The sequence below is a fragment of the Paroedura picta genome, chromosome 17 (genome assembly GCF_049243985.1).
Source record: "Paroedura picta isolate Pp20150507F chromosome 17, Ppicta_v3.0, whole genome shotgun sequence".
Classification (NCBI taxonomy): Eukaryota; Metazoa; Chordata; class Lepidosauria; order Squamata; family Gekkonidae; genus Paroedura; species Paroedura picta.
This window is the reverse complement of record NC_135385.1, coordinates 6,332,879-6,352,884: the sequence shown is the minus strand read 5'-3', so window position 1 is coordinate 6,352,884 and position 20,006 is coordinate 6,332,879. Positions and strand designations below refer to the sequence as shown.

Here is a 20,006-nt window from a genome sequence, read left to right as displayed (position 1 = left end):
CCCTCCCCCCCAGCCGCTTCGGACTGCGCTTGCGCGGAGCAGAGCGGCGGCGCGCCCGGCTGACAGGAGGAGGAGGCGGCGGCGGCGGCGGCGGACGGAGCGCCCGGCCTGGCCCGGCCCGCGCGAGGAGAGCCCAGGCAGGCCTCGGGAGGGAGGAGGGAGGGGGGGCGCGGGATGCGGCCTGGAGGGGGGGGCGGCGGCGGCGGCGGGGGGGGCCGGGCCTGACCGGGCGGGGCGGGGGGGCCATGGCGGCGGCGGCGGCGGCCTCCTCTGCGTCCTCCTCCTCCTCGTCGGCGGCGGCGGCGCTGCTCCCCCGTCGGCGGCCGCTGAGCACGGAGGTGAGCTGCGACTCGCGCGGGGACAGCGGCAGCGTGACGGTGCGGCTGCAGGCGGGGAGCCCCGGCCCGGCCCCGCGACCCCGGCCCCCGCAGGCCCCTCCGCCCCCGCAGGCCCCAGACCCTCCGCCGCCGCCCCCGCCGCCCGCGCCTCCTGCTGCTGCTGCTGCTGCTGCTGCTCGGTCGGGGTCCGGGTCGGGGCCAGCGGGGGGCGTGCGGCGCGGTCGGCGGGGCCGGCGGGGCTTCCCGGCGCTGTTCGAGCGGGCGTCGCGGCGGTGGTGGGACCCGCGCTTCGACTCGGGCACGCTGGAGGAGGCCTGCCTGGAGCGCTGCTTCCCGCAGGCGCGGCGCCGCTTCCGCTTCGCGCTGGGCTACGCGGCGGGCGCCTGCCTGCTCTGGGCCGCGCTGCTGGGGGGCGGCGGCGGGGGCGGGGGTCGCGGCGGGGGGGCGGCGGCGGCGGGGCTGGCGGCGGGGGCGGGGGCGGGGGCGGCGGGGGGCTGCCTGGCGCTCTTCGCCTTCACCTTCTCGCGCCGCTACGCCCGCCGCGCCGGCGCCGCCGCCCTGGCGCTGGCGCTGCTGCTGCTGGGTCTGGCGCTGGCCCCGCAGCTCCCCGGGCCCGGCCTCGGCCTCTCGCCCGCCGGCGGCTTCGCCATGGGCACGCCGGCCCTGCTGCTGCTCTACGCCGTGCTGCGCCTGCCGCTCTACCTGAGCCTGGGCCTGGGCCTCGCCTACTCCGCCCTCTTCGAGACCCTCGCCTTCCTCTTCCGACGCGACCCCCGCGGCGGGGGCGGCGGCGGGGGCTGCTGGGCCGGAGGGCCGGAGGCGCCGCCCGCGCACTGGGAGCTCCTGGCCAGGGCCCTGCTGCACCTGTGCCTGCACGCCACCGGCGTCCACCTCTTCATCATGTCCGAGGTGCGCTCCCGCAGCACCTTCCTCAAGGTGGGCCAGTCCATCATGCACGGCAAGGACCTGGAGGTGGAGAAGGCCCTCAAGGAGCGCATGATCCACTCCGTCATGCCCAGGATCATCGCCGACGACCTCATGAGGCAGGGGGACGACGAGAGCGAGAACTCCGCCAAGCGCCACTCCACCTCCAGCCCCAAGAGCCGCAAGAAGAAGCCCTCGCTGCAGAAGAGCCCCATCGTCTTCCGCCCTTTCAAGATGCAGCAGATCGAGCCCGTCAGCATTCTCTTCGCCGACATCGTGGGCTTCACCAAAATGAGCGCCAACAAGTCCGCCCACGCCCTGGTGGGCCTCCTGAACGACCTTTTTGGGCGCTTCGACCGGCTGTGCGAGGACACCAAGTGCGAGAAGATCAGCACGCTGGGCGACTGCTACTACTGCGTGGCGGGGTGCCCCGAGCCGCGAGAGGACCACGCCTACTGCTGCATCGAGATGGGCCTGGGCATGATCAAGGCCATTGAACAGTTCTGCCAGGAAAAGAAGGAGATGGTGAACATGCGGGTGGGCGTGCACACCGGGACTGTGCTGTGCGGCATCCTGGGAATGCGCCGGTTTAAGTTCGACGTGTGGTCCAACGATGTCAACTTGGCCAACCTGATGGAGCAACTGGGTGTTGCCGGGAAGGTCCACATTTCCGAGGCGACGGCAAAATACCTGGATGACCGTTATGAGATGGAGGACGGGAAGGTCATTGAGCGAGTTGGCCAAAGCGTGGTGTCAGACCAGCTAAAAGGTAAACGCGTTTCCTTTGTCTGAATCTTGGTTTTAAAAAGTTTGGTTTGTATTCTTTCTCATAGCTTCAGACTCCTGCTATGCAAATGATAGAAATCTGGAGTCTGCACTTTTGAGTTCTGCCCCTAAACCTGTTCTGTACATACCCCTGTTGAAGAGCGATTTGCATGGCAAATACTTTAGAGCAGTGGTCCCCAACCCCCGGTCTGGAGACTGGGACTGGTCCGTAGATCAGTCGGTACGTAGATCAGTCGGCTGCAGCTCCTCCTCACCCTCCTCCCCGGCTGCTGCCTCGGGGGCTGCCCTGCCACTCTGCTGCTGGCTCCCCTTTGGTGCTCTCCAGCGGCCGCCATTGCTGGGGCTCCCCCTCGGCGTGGCACTGCGCAGCTGCTGTGGGCAGCGGGAAGTCAGGGGCGCTGGCGGGAAAGCAAGTGGAGCAGGGGCTCAGGCGGCAGCGACGTCCCTCGGCAAAAGACTACCCTCCTCCCAGGCCTCAGTAAAATTGTCAAGCGTTGACCGGTCCCCGGTGATAAAAAGGTTGGGAACAACTGGTTTAGAGCATGACAACTTGTTGTGAAGGCTTATATTTTCATGTGTTGGTTATAGTGGTTTTTAATTTTAAGAGGCAGTTGGTTATAGTGGTTTTTAATTTTAAATTGCTCGGGAAAGGTGAGTAGCAAGCTGCTTTCATATTGGCATGTTAAATAAAATGTATGCTTCTTTGCTGTTTCCCTTTTCTGGATTCACAAGGAAAACAATGTTTGCTAGATATACAGTAAGTTACAGTTGTGTAAATAACCCATTCACCTTTGTGGTTAGCATCAAAAAAGATTTCTGATAACTGCAAACTTGTTGCCAGCACTAGAAGAAATACTTGTGGAAAGAAGGTGTGCCAATTATTTTCTGTCCACACTTTTAATAATTTGCTGTAAAGACAAATGGATAAAAATATCAGCTCCTGCATCTCGCGAACCTGGGGACCAGATGAAAGGCAAAATGAGACCCAAATGGAAGGATTTGACATCATCTTAATGCCTTCGGGTTTTGCACATTTTAAATTTTGCTTTTAAACTGTAGGCAAGATCAGAGTGTGAGGGGATGGTGAAATTACTGGGCTTTTGAGAATAAAGGGCCAGGGCCCGGAGTGGAAAATGGCAGGAAATCAAAACACTCCGTCTCCCTAAGGCCAGGCTGGCAAGTCCTGCCTTTCCTGGAGGAGCAGCTGTCTGCAGCATTTTCAGCCCTGTGCAGTGCGTGAAGGAGCTTTCCTTTTCCACAGGCAGCGAAGGCCATCTATATTTGGAATAGTGTATGAATTCTTTAGGGATGCCAGTTGGCCAGCGTGTTGGTTTTCTTTGTTTGGAGAAATCCCCGTGCTTATTGCTGATTTCACTGCCTGAAGCGCAGGAGATGCCCAGCGTATTTCCAGAACAATGCCAGGGCATTTCTTCTATATTTAATAACTCTTCCCCATTCTGGGATAATTTGGGCAGGCAGTGCTCTATGAACGTGGCCTTTATGGAAAACCTTTAAGGACTGGACTTGGATCTCTTGGCTTCACTTAGTGGCAAAAGTATGACGCTTCAAAGGAACCGGAAGCCTGCTAGATCCAGAGGAGTGTATCGCTATGAAAAGATGAACTTTTTTACACGTGTGTTTGTCATAAACTTTCATTCCAGATTGCAGGTTCTCCTCTGGTTAAATGTATATGGCTAAAGTAAAAGCCCTTATTTTATGGGAAGCTTTGAATTGGCCTGACTTTTATATTGTGTCACAGCACCACCACAAATATAACTCAGATAGCTGAAAGAGAACTGGGCCCCTTGAACAGCCTCTGTGTAGATTCAGTCCAACCCAAGAAAACAAGAGGGTCTACAATGAGTCAAGAGACCCTGGTCAAGACAGTTCCTGTGTATTGAAATATTCTGTGTGTGCATTTTATGAAGCAAGTCCCCGCACCCCTGAATGAAACGAGGCTAAATCCCCATTAGATTCTGCTTGAAGCCTTAGAGTCTTAGATATACTGGAAGTGTCTTAATTTGACGAGTGAGTCACTTTCTTCTCTTGAAAGACTTGGGCTGCCTTCATTACTCAGTGCTGATGCAACTGTTGCTGCATGAAGGAGGATGGAGGGGCTGCGTGCTTCTTTGCTCACTCTTTTGCAGGGGAATGGAACAGCCTTGCCAGCTTTCCATTTCTCATAAGATATAGAGCTTTTAAAGCTCAACAACTGACTAATGAACAGCAGTAGCACTTAAAGGCTGTCAGGCAGTGTATTTATTATACAAGGAGGCCATTCGGGTGCGCGTGTGAGTTTTTAAAGGAAGGATTAGAGGAGAGGCCGAGGAACATACAGCTCTGCAAGGGTTAGCCTAGCAACTTATGAAATACTTGTTCTGTTGCCCAAGGATAAGGCCTAATTCTGATTCTAGAAGGAGGAGCTGGTGGTGTAAGCAGCTGACTCTGCTGGCGCTAGTAGCAGGTAGCATTATTTATGCAGATTCTGTGTGTGGAAAGAGCCTCTACAGTGAGGTAGACAGAAGACCCGTTTCTGCTGTTCTGACCATAACTTTCCCATAGGCATGAAAACATTCTTGATATCTGGCTTGAAAGTTAAGGATCCCCTTTGCAGCTGCTCACAGACTCTACTTCCGGGCCTTGAAGCAGGGGACAGAAGGAAGTTACAGGGAGCCTCTTCCGTGGAGAATGTCGGCGACTTGGCCAAGGGTGGCAGGCCACCAGAGAAAAACAAGGTTGGTCAAATACATTCCTCACACTTCTGTTGTGATGCTTAGCTAGGAACAGGGTTTCAGAAACTCAGTTCATTGGATCCCAGCCTTTCCCCAAGGCCAGGGTCTCCTTTTCTCATTTTGGCCTGGCCATCACGAGAGGCAGGTTAGGTGGGGTGGGTGACTAGCCGAAGGCCACTCAGAAAACTTCCACGGCTGCGTGGGGCGCTGAAGCCCAGTCTCCCACATGCTAACCGAAACACAGACCCAGCCTCGTCATTGGTTGGAAGATCTTCAATCCGACTGCTCTGTGTTCTTGTGCTTCAAATGCATATATATGGGATATCTGTGTTTGGCTTGTCTTCACTGTGTTTATTCCTGATTTTCAAACTGTTTAATTATCAAAGGCCAGCGTGTTCCTCTTTCCCCAGGAAAAAACATTGTTGGAGTTGGAGCAGAACAACAGCTTAGTTAGCTGACAGGGGGGAAATGCTGGAAAATATGCAGCTGTGTTGATTGCTGTGAGTTCCCAAAGAAGGAAAAATAAACAGTCTATTCCTTTGCAGTTCGGTTCTGCATTTGTTAAGTGAAAGACTGGGAGAAACGACCACAGCCATCCGGATGTGGGCACCCATATTGGAGCTTTGGGCCGCAGTCCCTGTACCTTGACTCAGCCTGGAAAGACCTGAGAAGTACTGCTGCTCTGAACAGCCGGGGGTGGTGATGGGGGGGAGCTCTTGCTTTCACATTTTAAACCACGAGTTCACAAATGCAGGCAGGGGCTCATGGGAATTGTAGTCCATGGACATCTGGAGGACCACAGGTTGCCTACCCCTGCAGAGAGAGTTCTGAGCCACAGAGGGAGTCCTATCATTTCATGCATTTGGAAAGCATCGTTCATTATTTTCTCCAGTATTTTGCAAAGTATATATGATGGCAACCGTTCTTAGTCTGAAACTTGTCCCAGTGAGAGAGGCCCTCTGCCAGGAATTTAATTTGTCCCTGGACTCGAGAGGAGAAAACGGTTATGATCCGTGGCATGGAAGAACAGCAGACGATTGAAATGATGCCAGTGCAATTCAGGAGAGTACAGGGGATAAAACTGTGAAATAACTCGGAATAAAAGCAGCTTAAGGGGCAACATCCAGCCGAGCATCTGTCTCTCTCCCAGCAAACTGAATGGCTCGTTCCGGGCGTCCGTGGTACCTGGCCTCCGATTTAGCCAAACTGTCAGGGGGCAAAGACTTCTCAGCAGCGGTCATTTATTTGCGGGCTTCGTTCTTTGCTTTCCTTCAGTGATGGGGCTGCTTTGTATGGGAGGGGGTGACCCTACAGACGGTTGCATCCCGGTCCTTGTGGCCCTTCAAAGGGGAGCTCCATCACCTTGACTTGCACGCAGCCAGAATGGGCAGAAGTGCCACAAGCACAGAGGCCTTCGCTGTTTCCTGTGCCAGAGGTGTGTGATGTTGCCAGCGATGCAATGTTGGATCCCTCCGTGAAGGTCAAAGAACTAGAACTGAGCAGGGTGGCTGGCAGGTACCTAAAAGGCTGCCGTGTAGAGGATGGGGCAGGGTTGTTCTCGCTTGCCCCAGAGGAATGGACCAGAAACGATGGGATGAAATTAATGCAAAAGGAACTCCGTCTAAACATCCAGAAGAACTTCCTGACAGAGCGGTTTCTCGGTGGAACAGGCTTCCTCCATCTTTGGAGATTTTTAGACAGAGGCTGGAGAGCCATCTGATGGAGAGGCTGATTCTGTGAAGGCTCAAGGGGGTGGCAGGTGACAGTGGGTGAGCGAGAGGGTTGTGAGTGTCCTGCATTGTGTGAGGGGTTGGAATAGATGACCCAGGGGGTCCCTTCCAACAGTTATTCATGATTCTAGGCCATGGAGTTCAGTTGATTTGGGCCTGCTAAAAGACTTCTCCCCTCTTTACCTTCAGGCGCTCAACAAATCTAAAGACTTTCCAGTGAGGTGTGGTAGCCACCTATTTAAAGGCTTCCCGTGATTGCTTGCAGAATCTTAGTCCTCTTTTGCACAGGCTAATCAGCGTGAAGTCTGAGAGGATATGTATGCAGAAAAGCTCTGTATCGTTGGCAGCCCCCCCTCCCCCCGGTGCAGATGGCTCCTTGAGGATACCACCTGTTGCAGCTCTTGGGAGCGTTAGAGGGACATTTCGAATACAGCAAATTTCGAAGCTGTTGTTCATATCGCTGATGTATGTAGTAGGTTGAGCTCAGAGATGCACGGGCTCCAGGACAGCTAACGCTGTTCTCCCATCTGTTGTTTCACCCCATGATTCAATTTCTCGGCTCGGTGTTGTTTTGACTGAAAGGGGAGAAGTGTCCATCAAAACCAATGATGGGATAGTTTCCTTCCACTGGGCTGTCAGTGCCTCGCTTCCAGTTGGCTGGAGCGGCCTCAGCCTCCAACATGGCAAATCCCTGCTAAGGAATTCTGGCGTCGTGTTAGGATTTGTTCTTTAGGAACACACTTCCAGGTGGTGCAGAGTCTTAGACTTGGCAGTGTAAAGCTTGGAGCAGAGACAGCCACAGAGTTTATGTGTCTTGTTTTGACAAAGGGCTTGATATTTGAATGTTTCATTGTATATCTGCATTCATGAGTTGTTGTTTCGCCTCAAGATTCAGATCCTCAGAGAGATGCATCTGGATGTTTCCAGCCTAACATAATGCCCCAAACTTGCTGTTTCATTTCAGCTCGGGGGTAAAAAGGCACTCTTGAAATTTAGATCCAGAAAGATTTTGAATTTTTAAAAGTTATTCCCATTGGGCTCATAAAACATGAACCAGAAAGAAAACACTGAGCTGTGGGATAATTTTTGCACATGACTTCCCTGGATGACAAGGCGTGAGACAGCGGGTCAAACGACCCACAACCATTATTGGCGAAAGCTCTGGGGGCCACAGAAGGAACGAGGAATGTGCAGCGGTGGGTCTACTAATGCCCCTAAGGAGTGGGCCTGATTTTCCAGAGGGAATGCAATCCCTTGCGTCACGACCTGATTTAATTCCTTGATGGGACTCTTGTGCACTCACAACACCGCAGTCTTATCTGGGTTGGAAGTCAGGCCTCGTGCCACCTGCTGTGATTCCCCTCTTTGCCGTATTGTATTAGTGTTTTAAGGAGGGGAAATGGCCTCCCCAGTTGACAACATCCCATGGACGTGAGCCTGTTCAGTCCTGAAATGTATACGATGTGGAGATGTCAGTGAAATGTTAGCCACGGGCCAGTTATGAGAAGACGACGAATGATTTCTGGGTGTTCCTTTTCGGTTTCCAGGTGTGCCCTTCATGCAGCGTCCCCTTGGCCCCTGGCTGCCCAGCGAGTATAGAGGAAGCAGCTATCCAAAATGGATGCCAGGAGGAACACAAAAACCTCCTCGCGTGTTCTCTTCTGCTGGCCACTGTGAGTAATTCCCAAGCCCCAGAATCCGGTTGTCGTTCTGTCGTTGATGAGCAAACAGATGTAATCATTCCGTGGGTAGGGTGATTTCTCCCTGTGGTGTGCAGCGTTCTTGCCTCCGACCCCATCCTGCCTCAGCATTTGGGGGAGGGCGTTAAAGCAGAGGCAAGAAAGGTGTGCTCTGCTGGTGGGAACGGTCCCATCCTTGGGGGGGGGGGGGGGCTGTGACTGATGTCCCATTAGCAGGATTAGCATCGTTTCCAGAAGCTGCACTTGCCTCTGTCTGGGAGAGTCAGAACTCTTCAGGTGTACAAGACCGTATGAAGAGGGCTGCTGGGTCAGATCGGAGGCCCAGCTAGTCTGGCACCTGACAGCTTAACAGATGTCTCTGGGAAGCCAGTGAGATGGACAAAGCCCTCTTCTGCTGCTGCCACCAGCAGACAATGGATGCCTCAAGGCACACACTGTTCTTGAGCCCTGAGGCATAACGGCTGTGACTTATTGCCTACTCCCCGTTTCCCTGGGGGCGTGGACCATCTGTGCTCGTGGCCATCCCTGCCTCTGGCAGCAGGGGGGCTCGAGGAAGGTAGTCCTGTCCTGGGTGAAGGAGTCCTTTGTCTTGCTCCAATTCTGCTGCACGTCGGGTTCATTGGGTGACCCTGAGTGCTCGCACGGCAGAAGAGACAGGAAGAGGATTCTTTTTCCACTCTCTGTGTAATTCTATGAATTACTCACTTCATTGTTCACTTTTTGAAAGCTAAAAGCCTTCAAAGTGTCTAAATTTGAGTCTAGTTGTTCAGGTGACCCTCTGAAACAAGCCCTGAAATGCTTCCTTCCCCTAATGCATAAATAAGGCAAAATAACCTGAGGAAAAGGACAACAGGACCCTGTGGCAGAACAGGTCATGAATGCTCCAAACTGAGTGCATCTGTTGTTGTGCCTCCTTTGGCTTTCCGCTTAATCCTTGTGTGTGCAGAAGAACCTTGCTTGTGCTGTCCTGCTGCAGGTGCTCGTTAAATGAACACTTGAACATTCAGGCTCCGGAAGTGGGGGGTCTCTTTGCAAAGTGCCTCGCCGCAGCTGTTCCCGTCTGAATGAATCATGACGGTTCATTGCATGTCGGGCTGTAGTTTGTCTTGTCCCCAATTCGAGGGTGCCTGTGACTTTGGGAGCCGGAAGAGGCCTGGGCCTGGAGGGCATCCAGGAGGAAGTCCCTCTTGGCTTCCAGCCTGACCGTGGCCAAGGAGCAGGCTCTTTGCCGCAGTGCACTTCAGAGGGCAGCTGGGGAGGTGAGATTCAGCCAGTGCGGCCCTGGAACTCGCTGGAGAGGCAGATGCGATAAGAAATGCTGGCAAAGTGTTCAGAGTCATAAAGAATGTGATGTTTTGTAAATATATGCCCAACTTCTCTCCCGTCTTAAGATAATTGTTGGATGTGCTAGGGCTGTTTCAGAGCAAGAGGTTTCATCGGCCTGCCCTGAAGAGTCTCCCCCACTGCGTCATGCTTGGCCGTCCCACGTGGCCGTCCCATTCAGAAATGTACAAATCGCAAAGTTTTTCATGCTGAGATGCATTCAAGGCCGTAGGATTGGTCCCGACTACATTTTTCACTTCCTGCTTCTCCCCTCCCATTCAGCCCTCAGATCTCCATAAGTGCTTGGGAGGGAGGGGACTGAGAAGGGGTGATTATGGAAAGTTGCTAATTTGGTCCAAACGATTACCATGCCGTCCGTGACTTTTCTGCTGTGTTCTTCTTCCCTTTCCTCTGCCCTGACTCAGGGTCCTGCGGGATGCAGCCCGAAGGCCCAGAACGGACTCTTGAGTCCTCCGCTGGAAGAGAAGCTGAGCAATAGCCAAACATCGCTGTGTGAGATGTTGCAGGAGAAAGGGAGGTGGGCCGGGGTGAGCCTGGATCAGTCGGCTCTCCTGCCCTTGAGGTTCAAAAACATCCGAGAGAAGACGGACGCTCACTTTGTGGATGTGATTAAAGAAGACAGGTGAGGAGGAGCCAGCCGCCAGTTTCCAGGCTGCACCGGCAAGAGGCCTCTCTCAGCTTCCTTAAGGCCCACAGCACTCCTGGCTCAAGTCCCGTCGCTGTTTCTGTCCCCCGCTGTACTTTGCACCACGGCCGTTGAGCGCTGCTGAGCTGTGGTGGCTCTGAGTGTCAGTGTGCCCAGGGTGGTGGCAAGGATCACTGGGAAAGGGTTTGGAAGGCTGGAGGGTGCGGTATGATTTCTTCGTTGCAATTGGTGCATCGTGGTGATTCCTGTCTTCTTGGGGTTTGGGCCGAGTCCCTGTCTTGCCCCACTGGTAAGAAACAGTGCGTCCCTGTGGAAGCCTTGAGGGCTGATTTCAAAGGGTGCTGATTCCTTTCCTCTGCTTTGCTGGCCCGGGTATATCAAGAGCAGAAGGATCAAGGGGGAAAGTGAACGGATAGTCAGTTTCCCAGAAGAGAAATGCATTTTATTTTGGAGCCTGTGTAATAAGTAAATTTACATAGTGCCTTCTTGTGTTCAAAAATGTACTAAACACATTGTCAATCTCTCTCCTAGCTTGATGAAAGATTATTTTTTTAAACCGCCCATCAACAAACTGAGCCTGAATTTCCTGGATCAGGATTTGGAGATGGCCTATAGGAGCAGCTATCAAGAAGAGGTGTGTTTCTGCCTGCTTGCTCTGTGTTTTCACTTTTAGGTTTTGGCACTCAGAACTATGGAACAGATTAGACAGTTCTTACATGTTAACTGTGAGGCTGGGGGGGGGGGAATTAAAACCCAGGGACACAATGGCCTGCCATTGGTACAGTCTGTTATTATATTTATATATCGCCCTCCCCAAAGGCTCAGGACAGTTTACAGGAAACAATTAACAGGATAATAACAATAACATGAGATAATAATAGAACTGCAAAGAGCCTCAGCTCAACTCTTACTGCGACCCAGTGGGTTGTGTAGAGATTTATATTGGATGTGGCCCAGTATTGCAAAATAAGGACTGTTTTACAGGAACAGCTTTCATGGAGGTGTTAAGAGCAGGCCCCATTACTTGGGGGGTGGAGGAGTAGGATGCAGACACAAAAGTTGTGGTAGGATCCCCTGGGATAGGGGCAAAACGGTGCAAGGAAAACCTTCAGCCCCCCTCTTCTGCTTCTGACAGGTCATAAGGAACGCACCAGTGAAGACTTTTGCCAGTGCCACCTTCAGCTCCCTCCTGGACGTGTTCCTGTCCGCCGTTGTCTTCCTCATCCTGTCCGTCACCTGCTTCCTGAGACACGGGATGACCGCCTCCCCTCCTCCGCCCGCAGCATTGGCCGTGGTTGTCGTCGCTGTACTGCTAGAGATGCTGTCCCTTTTGGTCTCCATTAGGTAAATCGGGCAAATCTGAGCCTAGCCCTCTGACTTGCTCTTTGGACACTCCTGGGGAAAGACCTGCCCTTACAGGGTTTACAGATGGCACAGTGCCTGGAAAGCTGGCACTTCAGTCACCCACCAAATGTGTCCTTCGTTCCAGTGGTCCTGGTCAGGTCAAGCACCACCAGCTTTAAGGCATAACTCAAGATCACGGCCTAGTTAGCTTTGCTGCCTCTCATGTCTGGTGTGGGAGGAAGGAAGGGGAAGGGAGAGAGCTGGGGGCGGAAGGGGTCCTTGCTGCCCTGTTTGGCTGTGGCAGGTGAACGCTCAGTCTCTTCGCCCCGAAAGCTGTGGGCTGGGTTGAAGCGGGGCTGTGGGTGCTGGTGACGATGAGGACATTGACACGCTTCTAGCCAGGAGGGGCCTTCCATCCTTGACTCTGTCTCTCTGGGGTGCAGTCGTCTCATGGACGGAGCAGAGGAGGCTGGGAGAGCTCTCCTGCATGTCTCTGTGTGTGCTTTCCAGAATGGTGTTCTTCTTGGAGGATGTGATGGCTTGTACCAGACGACTGCTGGGGATGATTGCCGGCTGGCTGCCGCGACACTTTATCGGAGCCATTCTGATCTCCCTCCCGGCCATTGCCGTCTTCTCGCACTTCACCTCTGAGTTTGAAAACAACATCTACGTAAGTCGCTCCGTGCAGAGTCCCGGGATCTGGTGCGTTTTTGGTCCAGTGCCGTTCCTTCCTGCTCCTGCTCCTGCTCCCGCTCCTCCCCTCCCTCTGAGTCTCCTCTGGAAGGGCAGGCAGATGACTGGTGTGAACAAGCCCCCTATGCACCTTGAGGGCGCCCTCCTTGTTCAGGGTTACCAGGCATGGCACTCTTCCTTGAGGTGACGCACGTCAGACAGAGGGGAAGTTCCTTGGGGGTAGCAGAAGTCTTGGACAAGTGGCTCCCTTCTTTCGGCTTACCCTACTCGGAGAACCCTGGAGGCATCAATACTCGCTGAATGCTCAGCATATTTGGTTGCTGTGGATATGCCAGGCTCCTTGTTGATTACACAGCCAAGCTTTCATAGCAGCTAGACTCTTGCCTGACGGGAAGGACTCTTGTGTTGTCCATTTCTGGCTCACTTAGCAAACTTTGGGGTGGAAGTCTCTGGTCAGCAGGACCCTCCAGAAAGCTGGCTGGGTGTGCTTACTGGAAGGGCTGGGGGCAGGTGGCTGAGGTCCAGAGTCTCAGATTCACACTTCTATTTGAAAATGGGTGTGCGTGGGGGGGGCGGTTCTCCAGGGCAGGGGTAGTCAACCTGTGGTCCTCCAAATGCTGGCAGGGGCTCATGGGAATGGTAGTCCATGGACATCTGGAGGACCACAGGTTGACTGCCCCTGCTACAGGGGACCTTTGGACGATGAGCTTCCTCTGGGGCAGTCCTGCCAGAAGCCCTCATCCGATTGGCCCTGGGGCCAGCGAAGGGCTTCCTGTGTAAGGGTTGCGTCTTTTGAGGGAAGTCCTTTCCTCCCCGCCTGGTTGTTTGAAGCCCGGGGTGGACGCTGATAGGGGCTTCTCCTTTCTGCTCGCCGCAGTGCACGATGTTCCTGTGCTGTGCCGTCCTGATCACTATTGTCCAGTACTGTAACTTCTGCCAGCTCAGCTCTTGGATGAGGTCATCTCTGGCCACTCTTGTGGGCGTGGTCCTGCTCGTCTTGCTCTACGTGTCCCTCTGCCCAGATAGGTGAGCCTTATGAGATATTTTGGTACTTTGCTGTGTGCTGCTGCAGGCTGACTTGTCACCCCAGGGTGGGGGAGCTGCTCTGAGTTTCTGAAAAGAGGGAGGACTATAAATCCCAGAATATCAGTGTATTCATTTCCCCACTTATACCCCACCCTTCCCTAGAGGCCCTTGTTCAGCTTCATGGAACTCTGGAGGTCAGTGGCTGGGCTTTCCTCATTCCTTTTATCTAACTGGAGCGCTGCCGTGTTAGTCAGCGGACTTTGACTTTGAAATTCCCTCCAGAGCAGAGGGGAGGAGATGGGGACTGTGTGTGTTTCCCTGAGGGTCTGAAGAGCAGCAGGCTCCTTGGAAATGCCGCATACTTCTGCCTCCGTGATGATCTGTGTTTCTGTTTCAGCCCTGTGATCTCCCACCCGGATTCAGCGCAGAACTTAAGGTAAGCATCGGCATGTTTATTACCCTTCCCAATTTTTGCAGTCACCGACAGGCAGCCTGTTTCCTTAGGCTTCAGTAGACCAAATTGGAAATCGTCTTGCGTTTCCTTCACAAAAATACAACGGTCCCTTTTCTCATTCGCAAAGGCAGAGTTTTCTAAAGCTCCTTGTGTTTTGGGTGTCCAGTGGGCCAGTGCTGGTGTTGTCTCCTCTCAGCTTCTTTATTCACAGTCATTGGTAGCCCTGCCTTTCTTGCTGAAACTCAAGGGCAGATCGCCCAGCCTCAAAAAATGCAACAGTAGAAAATATGTAACCAAGCTTGGAAGGCCGGAAGACCTTGCCACCCTTTCAAAGGCAGGGCCCATGTCTTGGACTTAAAGCTTTCTGGCCTGGAAAAATTGGCACGAGGATAAGACCAGAAGCGCCTCATTTGTTGGTTCCAGTGCCTGACCCAAACTGGGTCTCTTGGTGACTTTTTTGGGGGGGAGGGGGGGGTCAAATGATACGCCCCTTGTGGAACTTGTGTAATTATGCCCCGCAAACTTTGATTTGTAGCACAGTTATAATCAAAGCTGAGCTCACATAAACATTTTATATAGGTACAATGTATAATTTTGTCTTCCAGGCTTTGTACAGGTTTATTACATTAGCTAGAGAAACAGAGACGGTGGTAGGAAATCAGTTCATGGGGCCAGTCACAGCTGTGGCGACATAACTAAATTTATGGCAGCTACTCCTCACCATTCTTGTTTCATTTATGGAAACCAAATTATGTCTTGCTGTTAAAAGAGCGAATACTTGAGGAGGAGCAGGGTCCTGGGAGTAATCCCACCTTGTTTTCTGTTGTACAACTTTTTGACTGACTGGTGGATTGAAGCCAAATCTGCTGCCATTCATCCAGTCTAAGTTTCCACAGGCACTTTGCGAGAATTGCCAAGACGGCTTTCCAAGTGAACTTAATTCCTAGAATAATGGGGCTAGAGAGGACACGGATATAATCCATTCCAGCTCTCTGTACTGAGCCAAGCGCCTTCATCTCCATCTACAGACCATGAGATTACAGCAGAGAGGCATAAAGATGTATATCATGCCAGGAGTTACCTGGGCTTAGTCACTAGATCTCTCACCTAGTTAAGGAATGCGGCTTAGAGCCCTGGGACAATAGAACCCCCTCCCTAGGAACAGGGAATGGTAGATTGGACACTGTGAATGGACGGAGCCCACGGGGGGAAATGAACTGAAACGAGATCTGTGCACTAAAAGCTGCAGCATACCGATAAGGCCGCAGAGATTGGATGGCAAAACTGGCAGAGGGGGCAATAAATGGCACAACATACATAAGGAAAACAGCACTGGGAACTGGCTAAAATGCCACCCAGAGACCTTTCACAGAAAGCCCCTGTGAATGACGGCTGGGTGGGAGCTTTCCTTGTGAGCTACGACCTTTGAATTGAGCCCACGAATGAATGGGGACTGCAGGACAAGGGGGAACATGCATATTCTGCCTCACTCCTGGCGTTTTTCTGTACCTGCTGCAGTCTAGCCAGACCGGCTGGCTTCCGAAGCCTTAGCTGCCCTGGGGGCTGGAAGCCATGCTGCCGGCTGCCTGCTGGGATCGCAGCCAAGGAGACTCCTGCAAGCCCTTCTCCTTGGATCGGACTGGCCCTTTCATTTGCGGGCTCGGATGCCCTGCCCCTGTGTAGAGGAAGGGGCGTTGTCGGAAAAGAGGAGAGCAAGCAACTCCTCGCTTTTGACAGGGGCGGTGGCGAACTTGGCAAAGAGGCCCGTTTGCTGGCAATTTGTACTTTTGGCCAGAGATTTGTGTTGTGCACTGATGACTTCTTGTTTGCCCGTTGCTTATGGCTGCCGCACAGTCACAGTGTCCCTCCGTGGAGATGGCAGCTGGGTAGAGAAGCACACGCCTGCGGTCAGTTGAGGGTCGGGGGGTGGCCAGTGTTTCCGCCCCCGGTGAGTCTGGAGATGTCCTCCAGACAGGGAAGCAGTCACAGGTTAGCATCTGAAGAGATCCCATGGCCAGAGGGGAGCTTGGTGTGGCGACTGGGCTGCTGCCAGGGCCCAGGGACACAGTCAGAAAGAGGTGGGGAAATGTGCCTTTAATTGTTGACATGGTTCTTTCTTTGGCTTTTTTAGCTTCACGGAAGCCTCCTCTTTCGATGCTGCACAGAACTTCAGGTCAGCATTAGCATTCTGTGGACTTCTCTGGGTACCGCTGGGCCCTTTGGCAAAGGAAGAATTGCAGCCTTAGCACACATCCTAAATGTTGCCACCTGAGAGGTGGGGTTGGGGGAGGAGGAGATAAAGGGAGCAAATGAATTCTGTACTGAACAAAACTGGGGTTATTATTTGGACAGAAACACTAGGATCGCATGACCATATGTAGAACTAATAGTGTATTTGGATATTAAGTTAAAATTATAGCCCTGAAGTATTGAACTCTTTTAGGGAATTGTTATTAAACACATTATGACATATTCATTGTTGCCAAAAAGTTACACTTAAAGAAAAAGATCTGTACATATTGCTTGCCCACCATGACAGAAGGAATTCTCAGGTGCTGTGTTTCCCGGGAGTGGACGGCGGTGTTCCATGTAACACGTTTTGAGTAAAAACAGGTCCTTGAGGTGGGGGAAAAGACATCCCTTGTAAAAATGTTTCTGTTTCCTGCTGGGCCTGCACAACTCTAAATTTGGGTGCTTGGTTCAAAAGAGAGGCTTATCCTAGCTATAGGGAGGACCCTTTATGGCCTGGCATTTTCTGGGATTTATTTTTGGCAGACATCCCAAATTCTCCTTCCTAGCGTTGGCGAGTGCTTCATGCTCTGCGTGTAACATTGCTAGGTTTATTATGGCTAGAAATGGCTAGAAATCTGACTTTTAAAAAAGATAAGAATTCCACTGGTGGTTTCAGCAGTACATGTGCTTGCCTCCCTTTTCTGTCTTGCTCTGCTCTAGTTCCCTGAACGACCCATGCAACAGGACAACGTCCGAGGGCTTCCGGAGGCCAGCAGACGTGATCGGCCAGGAGGTGATGCTGGGCTTGTTCCTCCTGCTGCTCCTGGTCTGGTTCTTGAACCGGGAGTTCGAAGTCAGCTACCGCCTCCATTACCATGGCGACGTGGAGGCCGACCTCCACCGCACGAAGATCCAGAGCATGCGGGACCAGGCGGACTGGCTGCTGCGGAACATCATCCCCTACCACGTGGCCGAGCAGCTGAAAGTCTCCCAGAGCTACTCCAAGAACCACGACAGCGGCGGAGTGATCTTTGCCAGCATCGTGAACTTCAGCGAGTTCTACGAGGAGAACTACGAGGGAGGCAAGGAGTGCTACCGCGTCCTGAACGAGCTGATCGGCGACTTCGATGAGCTCCTGAGCAAGCCGGACTACGGCAGCATCGAGAAGATCAAGACCATCGGAGCCACCTACATGGCCGCCTCCGGGCTGGACGCCTCCCAGCCCCCGGACAGCAGCAACCCCCACGGCCACCTGCAGACCCTCTTCGAGTTCGCCAAAGAAATGATGCGCGTGGTGGACGACTTCAACAACAACATGTTGTGGTTCAACTTCAAACTGAGGATTGGCTTCAACCACGGGCCCCTGACGGCGGGCGTCATCGGCACCACCAAGCTGCTGTACGACATCTGGGGGGACACGGTGAACATAGCCAGCCGCATGGACACCACGGGGGTGGAGTGCCGCGTGCAGGTGAGTGAGGAGAGCTACCGCGTGCTGAGCAAAATGGGGTACGACTTCGATTACAGGGGGACGGTCAACGTGAAGGGCAAAGGTCAGATGAAGACCTATCTGTACCCCAGGTGCACGGACAACGGGATTGTTCCCCACCACCAGCTGTCCATCTCTCCCGACATCCGTGTCCAGGTGGACGGCAGCATCGGGAGGTCTCCGACAGACGAGATCACCAACCTGGTGCCTTCTGTTCAGAACTCGGACAAGCCGCCCCACGCACACGAGCATCACTCGGAATTTTTGCCATATTTCAAGAAGCTCCCCAAAGAGTCTGTGAAACTGGACGATTGGCATAGGTTTGGTAAGCTCGGGGAGAAGAATGACTGTGTGGAGTCAGGCCCTGAGGAGGCCAACGAACTGACCAAGCTGAACAGTTCGAGGAGCATGTGACAGCCTGGAGAGCAGAGCGGGTGAGCGCCGCCGTCCCAGGAAACTCGGAGCAGCCATCCCAGGGGGGAGGGCAGGGGGGAGACTTCCTTACTGGCCGAGTTGTCCCCTGCCCGGGTAGATCACAGCCATGCCGGGGCAACGCCCTTCTCTCTCTTGACCACGTTCTTTCAGCGGAGAGGAGATAACAAGTGCCTTCAGCTAAATTCCGCTGGACACCCTCTTTAGGCACCGAGGCACAAAGGCAGACCTTAGGCTGAGGAGATGAATACGTTCACGTGACGATCAACCGTGGCTATATCATTTGTATTGTTTCTCACAAACATTGTGTATTGGGGCTGTTATTATTATTACTATTATTTTTGGCTATGGCAGATCCATAGGGGGGAATATACATATATATATATATATATAAATATATATATATAAAATAAGCCTTTTGTATGTAAACAAAGACAAATGCACGTTTACTTTTATCTTATGAGACTCGTATGAAGAGCCAGTAAGAGGGGACTTCTGGGGCAAAGAGAAATTGCGAAACTGCAGGATTGTCTCCTGCCAGGCTGGTCTGGGAAGGTAGATGGACTTGTTCCCTTGGCCGTAGTCAGACACAAGCGTCCTTGTGCGCACTGGAGCGTGTTACGTGCCCTACGCCAAGCAGGCCCATGAGGAGTGACAGGGCTTGGTGCTAGCCCAGGGGCGTGTGGCTATCGGGAGCCGCTCTCCTCCTTGCGTGTCCCATTTGCGCTTCTGCTCCTGTCTGGGTGGATCTCTCAGTTTCCTCCCCTTAAGTCTGTCCTTGTGAGGATGCTGGGGGCTTATATGGCCTCTACAAGTCATGCCTAGTCTTTTGCCTCTTTGGCCATGTGCTCCCTTCTGCTCTTTTGTAGCCACTGCTGGGAGGTCAAGTCGGGTCGGGCCGAGAAGCACAGGTTGGTGCCAGTTCCCTGCAGGCTTTGGGGCGTGAGCACCCTTTCCCGGGAACGGCTGCTCCAGAGGTCCACGGTGGCTGTTGGGCTCATGTGTTTGCACGGCCTGCTTTGCGCTTGCCTGTAGCAGGGTGGCCCACTGTGGGATGAAGACGCTGTGTTGACACCTAAGTCTGCCCTGAGGGGCAGAAGGGGAATAAAACACCTTGGCTGCATTTGTGTAAGTCTAGAGGATTTTTTGAAGAGAAGCCAGGGAAGAGCCTGGTGGCACCTAAAGAGGCACAGATTTGTTGTAGTGGAGGGTTTTGGGGGGTGGGGGTGGGGGGGGCATCAGGTTGCCGTCAGTCCATGTGTGCCGAAAGACCCGATTTCTGCTGCAAGACTCTGACCTGGCTGCTCTGGAATACGAAAAGTTTAAAAAACGCTTTCTCTGAACCCTCTTGTGATGGCATTTGTGAATTTGTGTTTCCCAGAACTTTTTGCCCTGTACCTTCTTATGCTCAAAGGTCATAATTTCAGCGATCTTGTCTGTTCTGCCCCAGTTTGGGGCTGGCCAGACAGCTTTAGTTTTGTCATTGCCCTTCCTTTTGCAGCGGCACCAGCCTGATGCCAAGGGGAAGCCCTTTAGGGTTAGACACGGGAGCGAAGCAGCTCCGAGTCTTCTCCATCAGTCCTGGCCTGACCTGCCGGTTTTGGCAGCCCAGAAGAACGGCAGAGGAAGGCAGGGCAGCATCGGTGCCCCCCTATTCCCCCCGGAGCTGGAATGGCTGCTGAGACCACCTTCCCCAGCCGTGCTGAAGCCCCCGTGTTGCTCAGCAGCACCAGGTCTGGCATGGATGGAGAGCTGAGCAGGGAGAGCTCTGGGCCCTGCCTGTGGCTGTCCCTCCATCCCTGTCTGTTCCCTCAACGTGGGCAGTGATTATTGAAGCCCCGAGGTGAGCGGCTTGGAGCCGAACCTCCTCCTACGTTTCCACGCTGCTCTCCTCTCCTGTCAAGCCCATTCCTTTGGGGCTGGGCCCTTCTTGCTCCTGGCAAGAGAGAGGTCTTGTGTGAAGGGAAGGGGGGCTCCCCAGGCTCAAGCATTCCCTCCGTGGAAGCAGAAGAAGGGGCTCCAGCCCAGTGTCGTTTAGAAAACAAACTTGCTTGGTCTTTCCGTACCTGAGGGGGCAGCTGGAAGGATCCCAGGTAGCAATGCTAGCTAGTCTCTGTTTTGGGGGGTTGCCAGCAG

General features: G+C 53.4%; 1 protein-coding gene across 2 annotated transcripts; it reads left to right on the top strand.

Moving 5' to 3' along the window:
* Positions 1–230: 230 nt before the first annotated feature.
* ADCY9 (adenylate cyclase 9) lies at positions 231–18,993 on the top strand. 2 transcript variants are annotated; one of them, XM_077316174.1, is made up of 12 exons: positions 231–2,031; positions 4,611–4,783; positions 8,058–8,183; positions 9,959–10,176; positions 10,732–10,834; positions 11,336–11,544; positions 12,055–12,214; positions 13,115–13,263; positions 13,661–13,699; positions 15,849–15,890; positions 16,670–17,420; positions 17,531–18,993. In XM_077316174.1, the coding sequence occupies exons 1-12, from the start codon at positions 246–248 to the stop codon at positions 17,756–17,758; spliced, it is 3,984 nt and encodes a 1,327-aa protein (XP_077172289.1). In that variant the 5' UTR covers positions 231–245; the 3' UTR covers positions 17,759–18,993. The 2 variants fall into 2 exon arrangements, with proteins under 2 accessions (XP_077172289.1, XP_077172288.1); XM_077316173.1 differs by having other exon boundaries at positions 16,670–18,993.
* The last annotated feature ends 1,013 nt before the right edge of the window (positions 18,994–20,006 follow it).

Bases quoted from the DNA above. Each gene is read 5' to 3' on its own strand.
- ADCY9 (XM_077316173.1), top strand. From the start codon at position 246: ATGGCGGCGGCGGCGGCGGCCTCCTCTGCGTCCTCCTCCTCCTCGTCG. The intron at 12,215-13,114 runs GTAAGTCGCTCC...TGCTCGCCGCAG, and splicing joins AGTTTGAAAACAACATCTAC to TGCACGATGTTCCTGTGCTG. The intron at 13,264-13,660 runs GTGAGCCTTATG...TTTCTGTTTCAG, and splicing joins GTGTCCCTCTGCCCAGATAG to CCCTGTGATCTCCCACCCGG.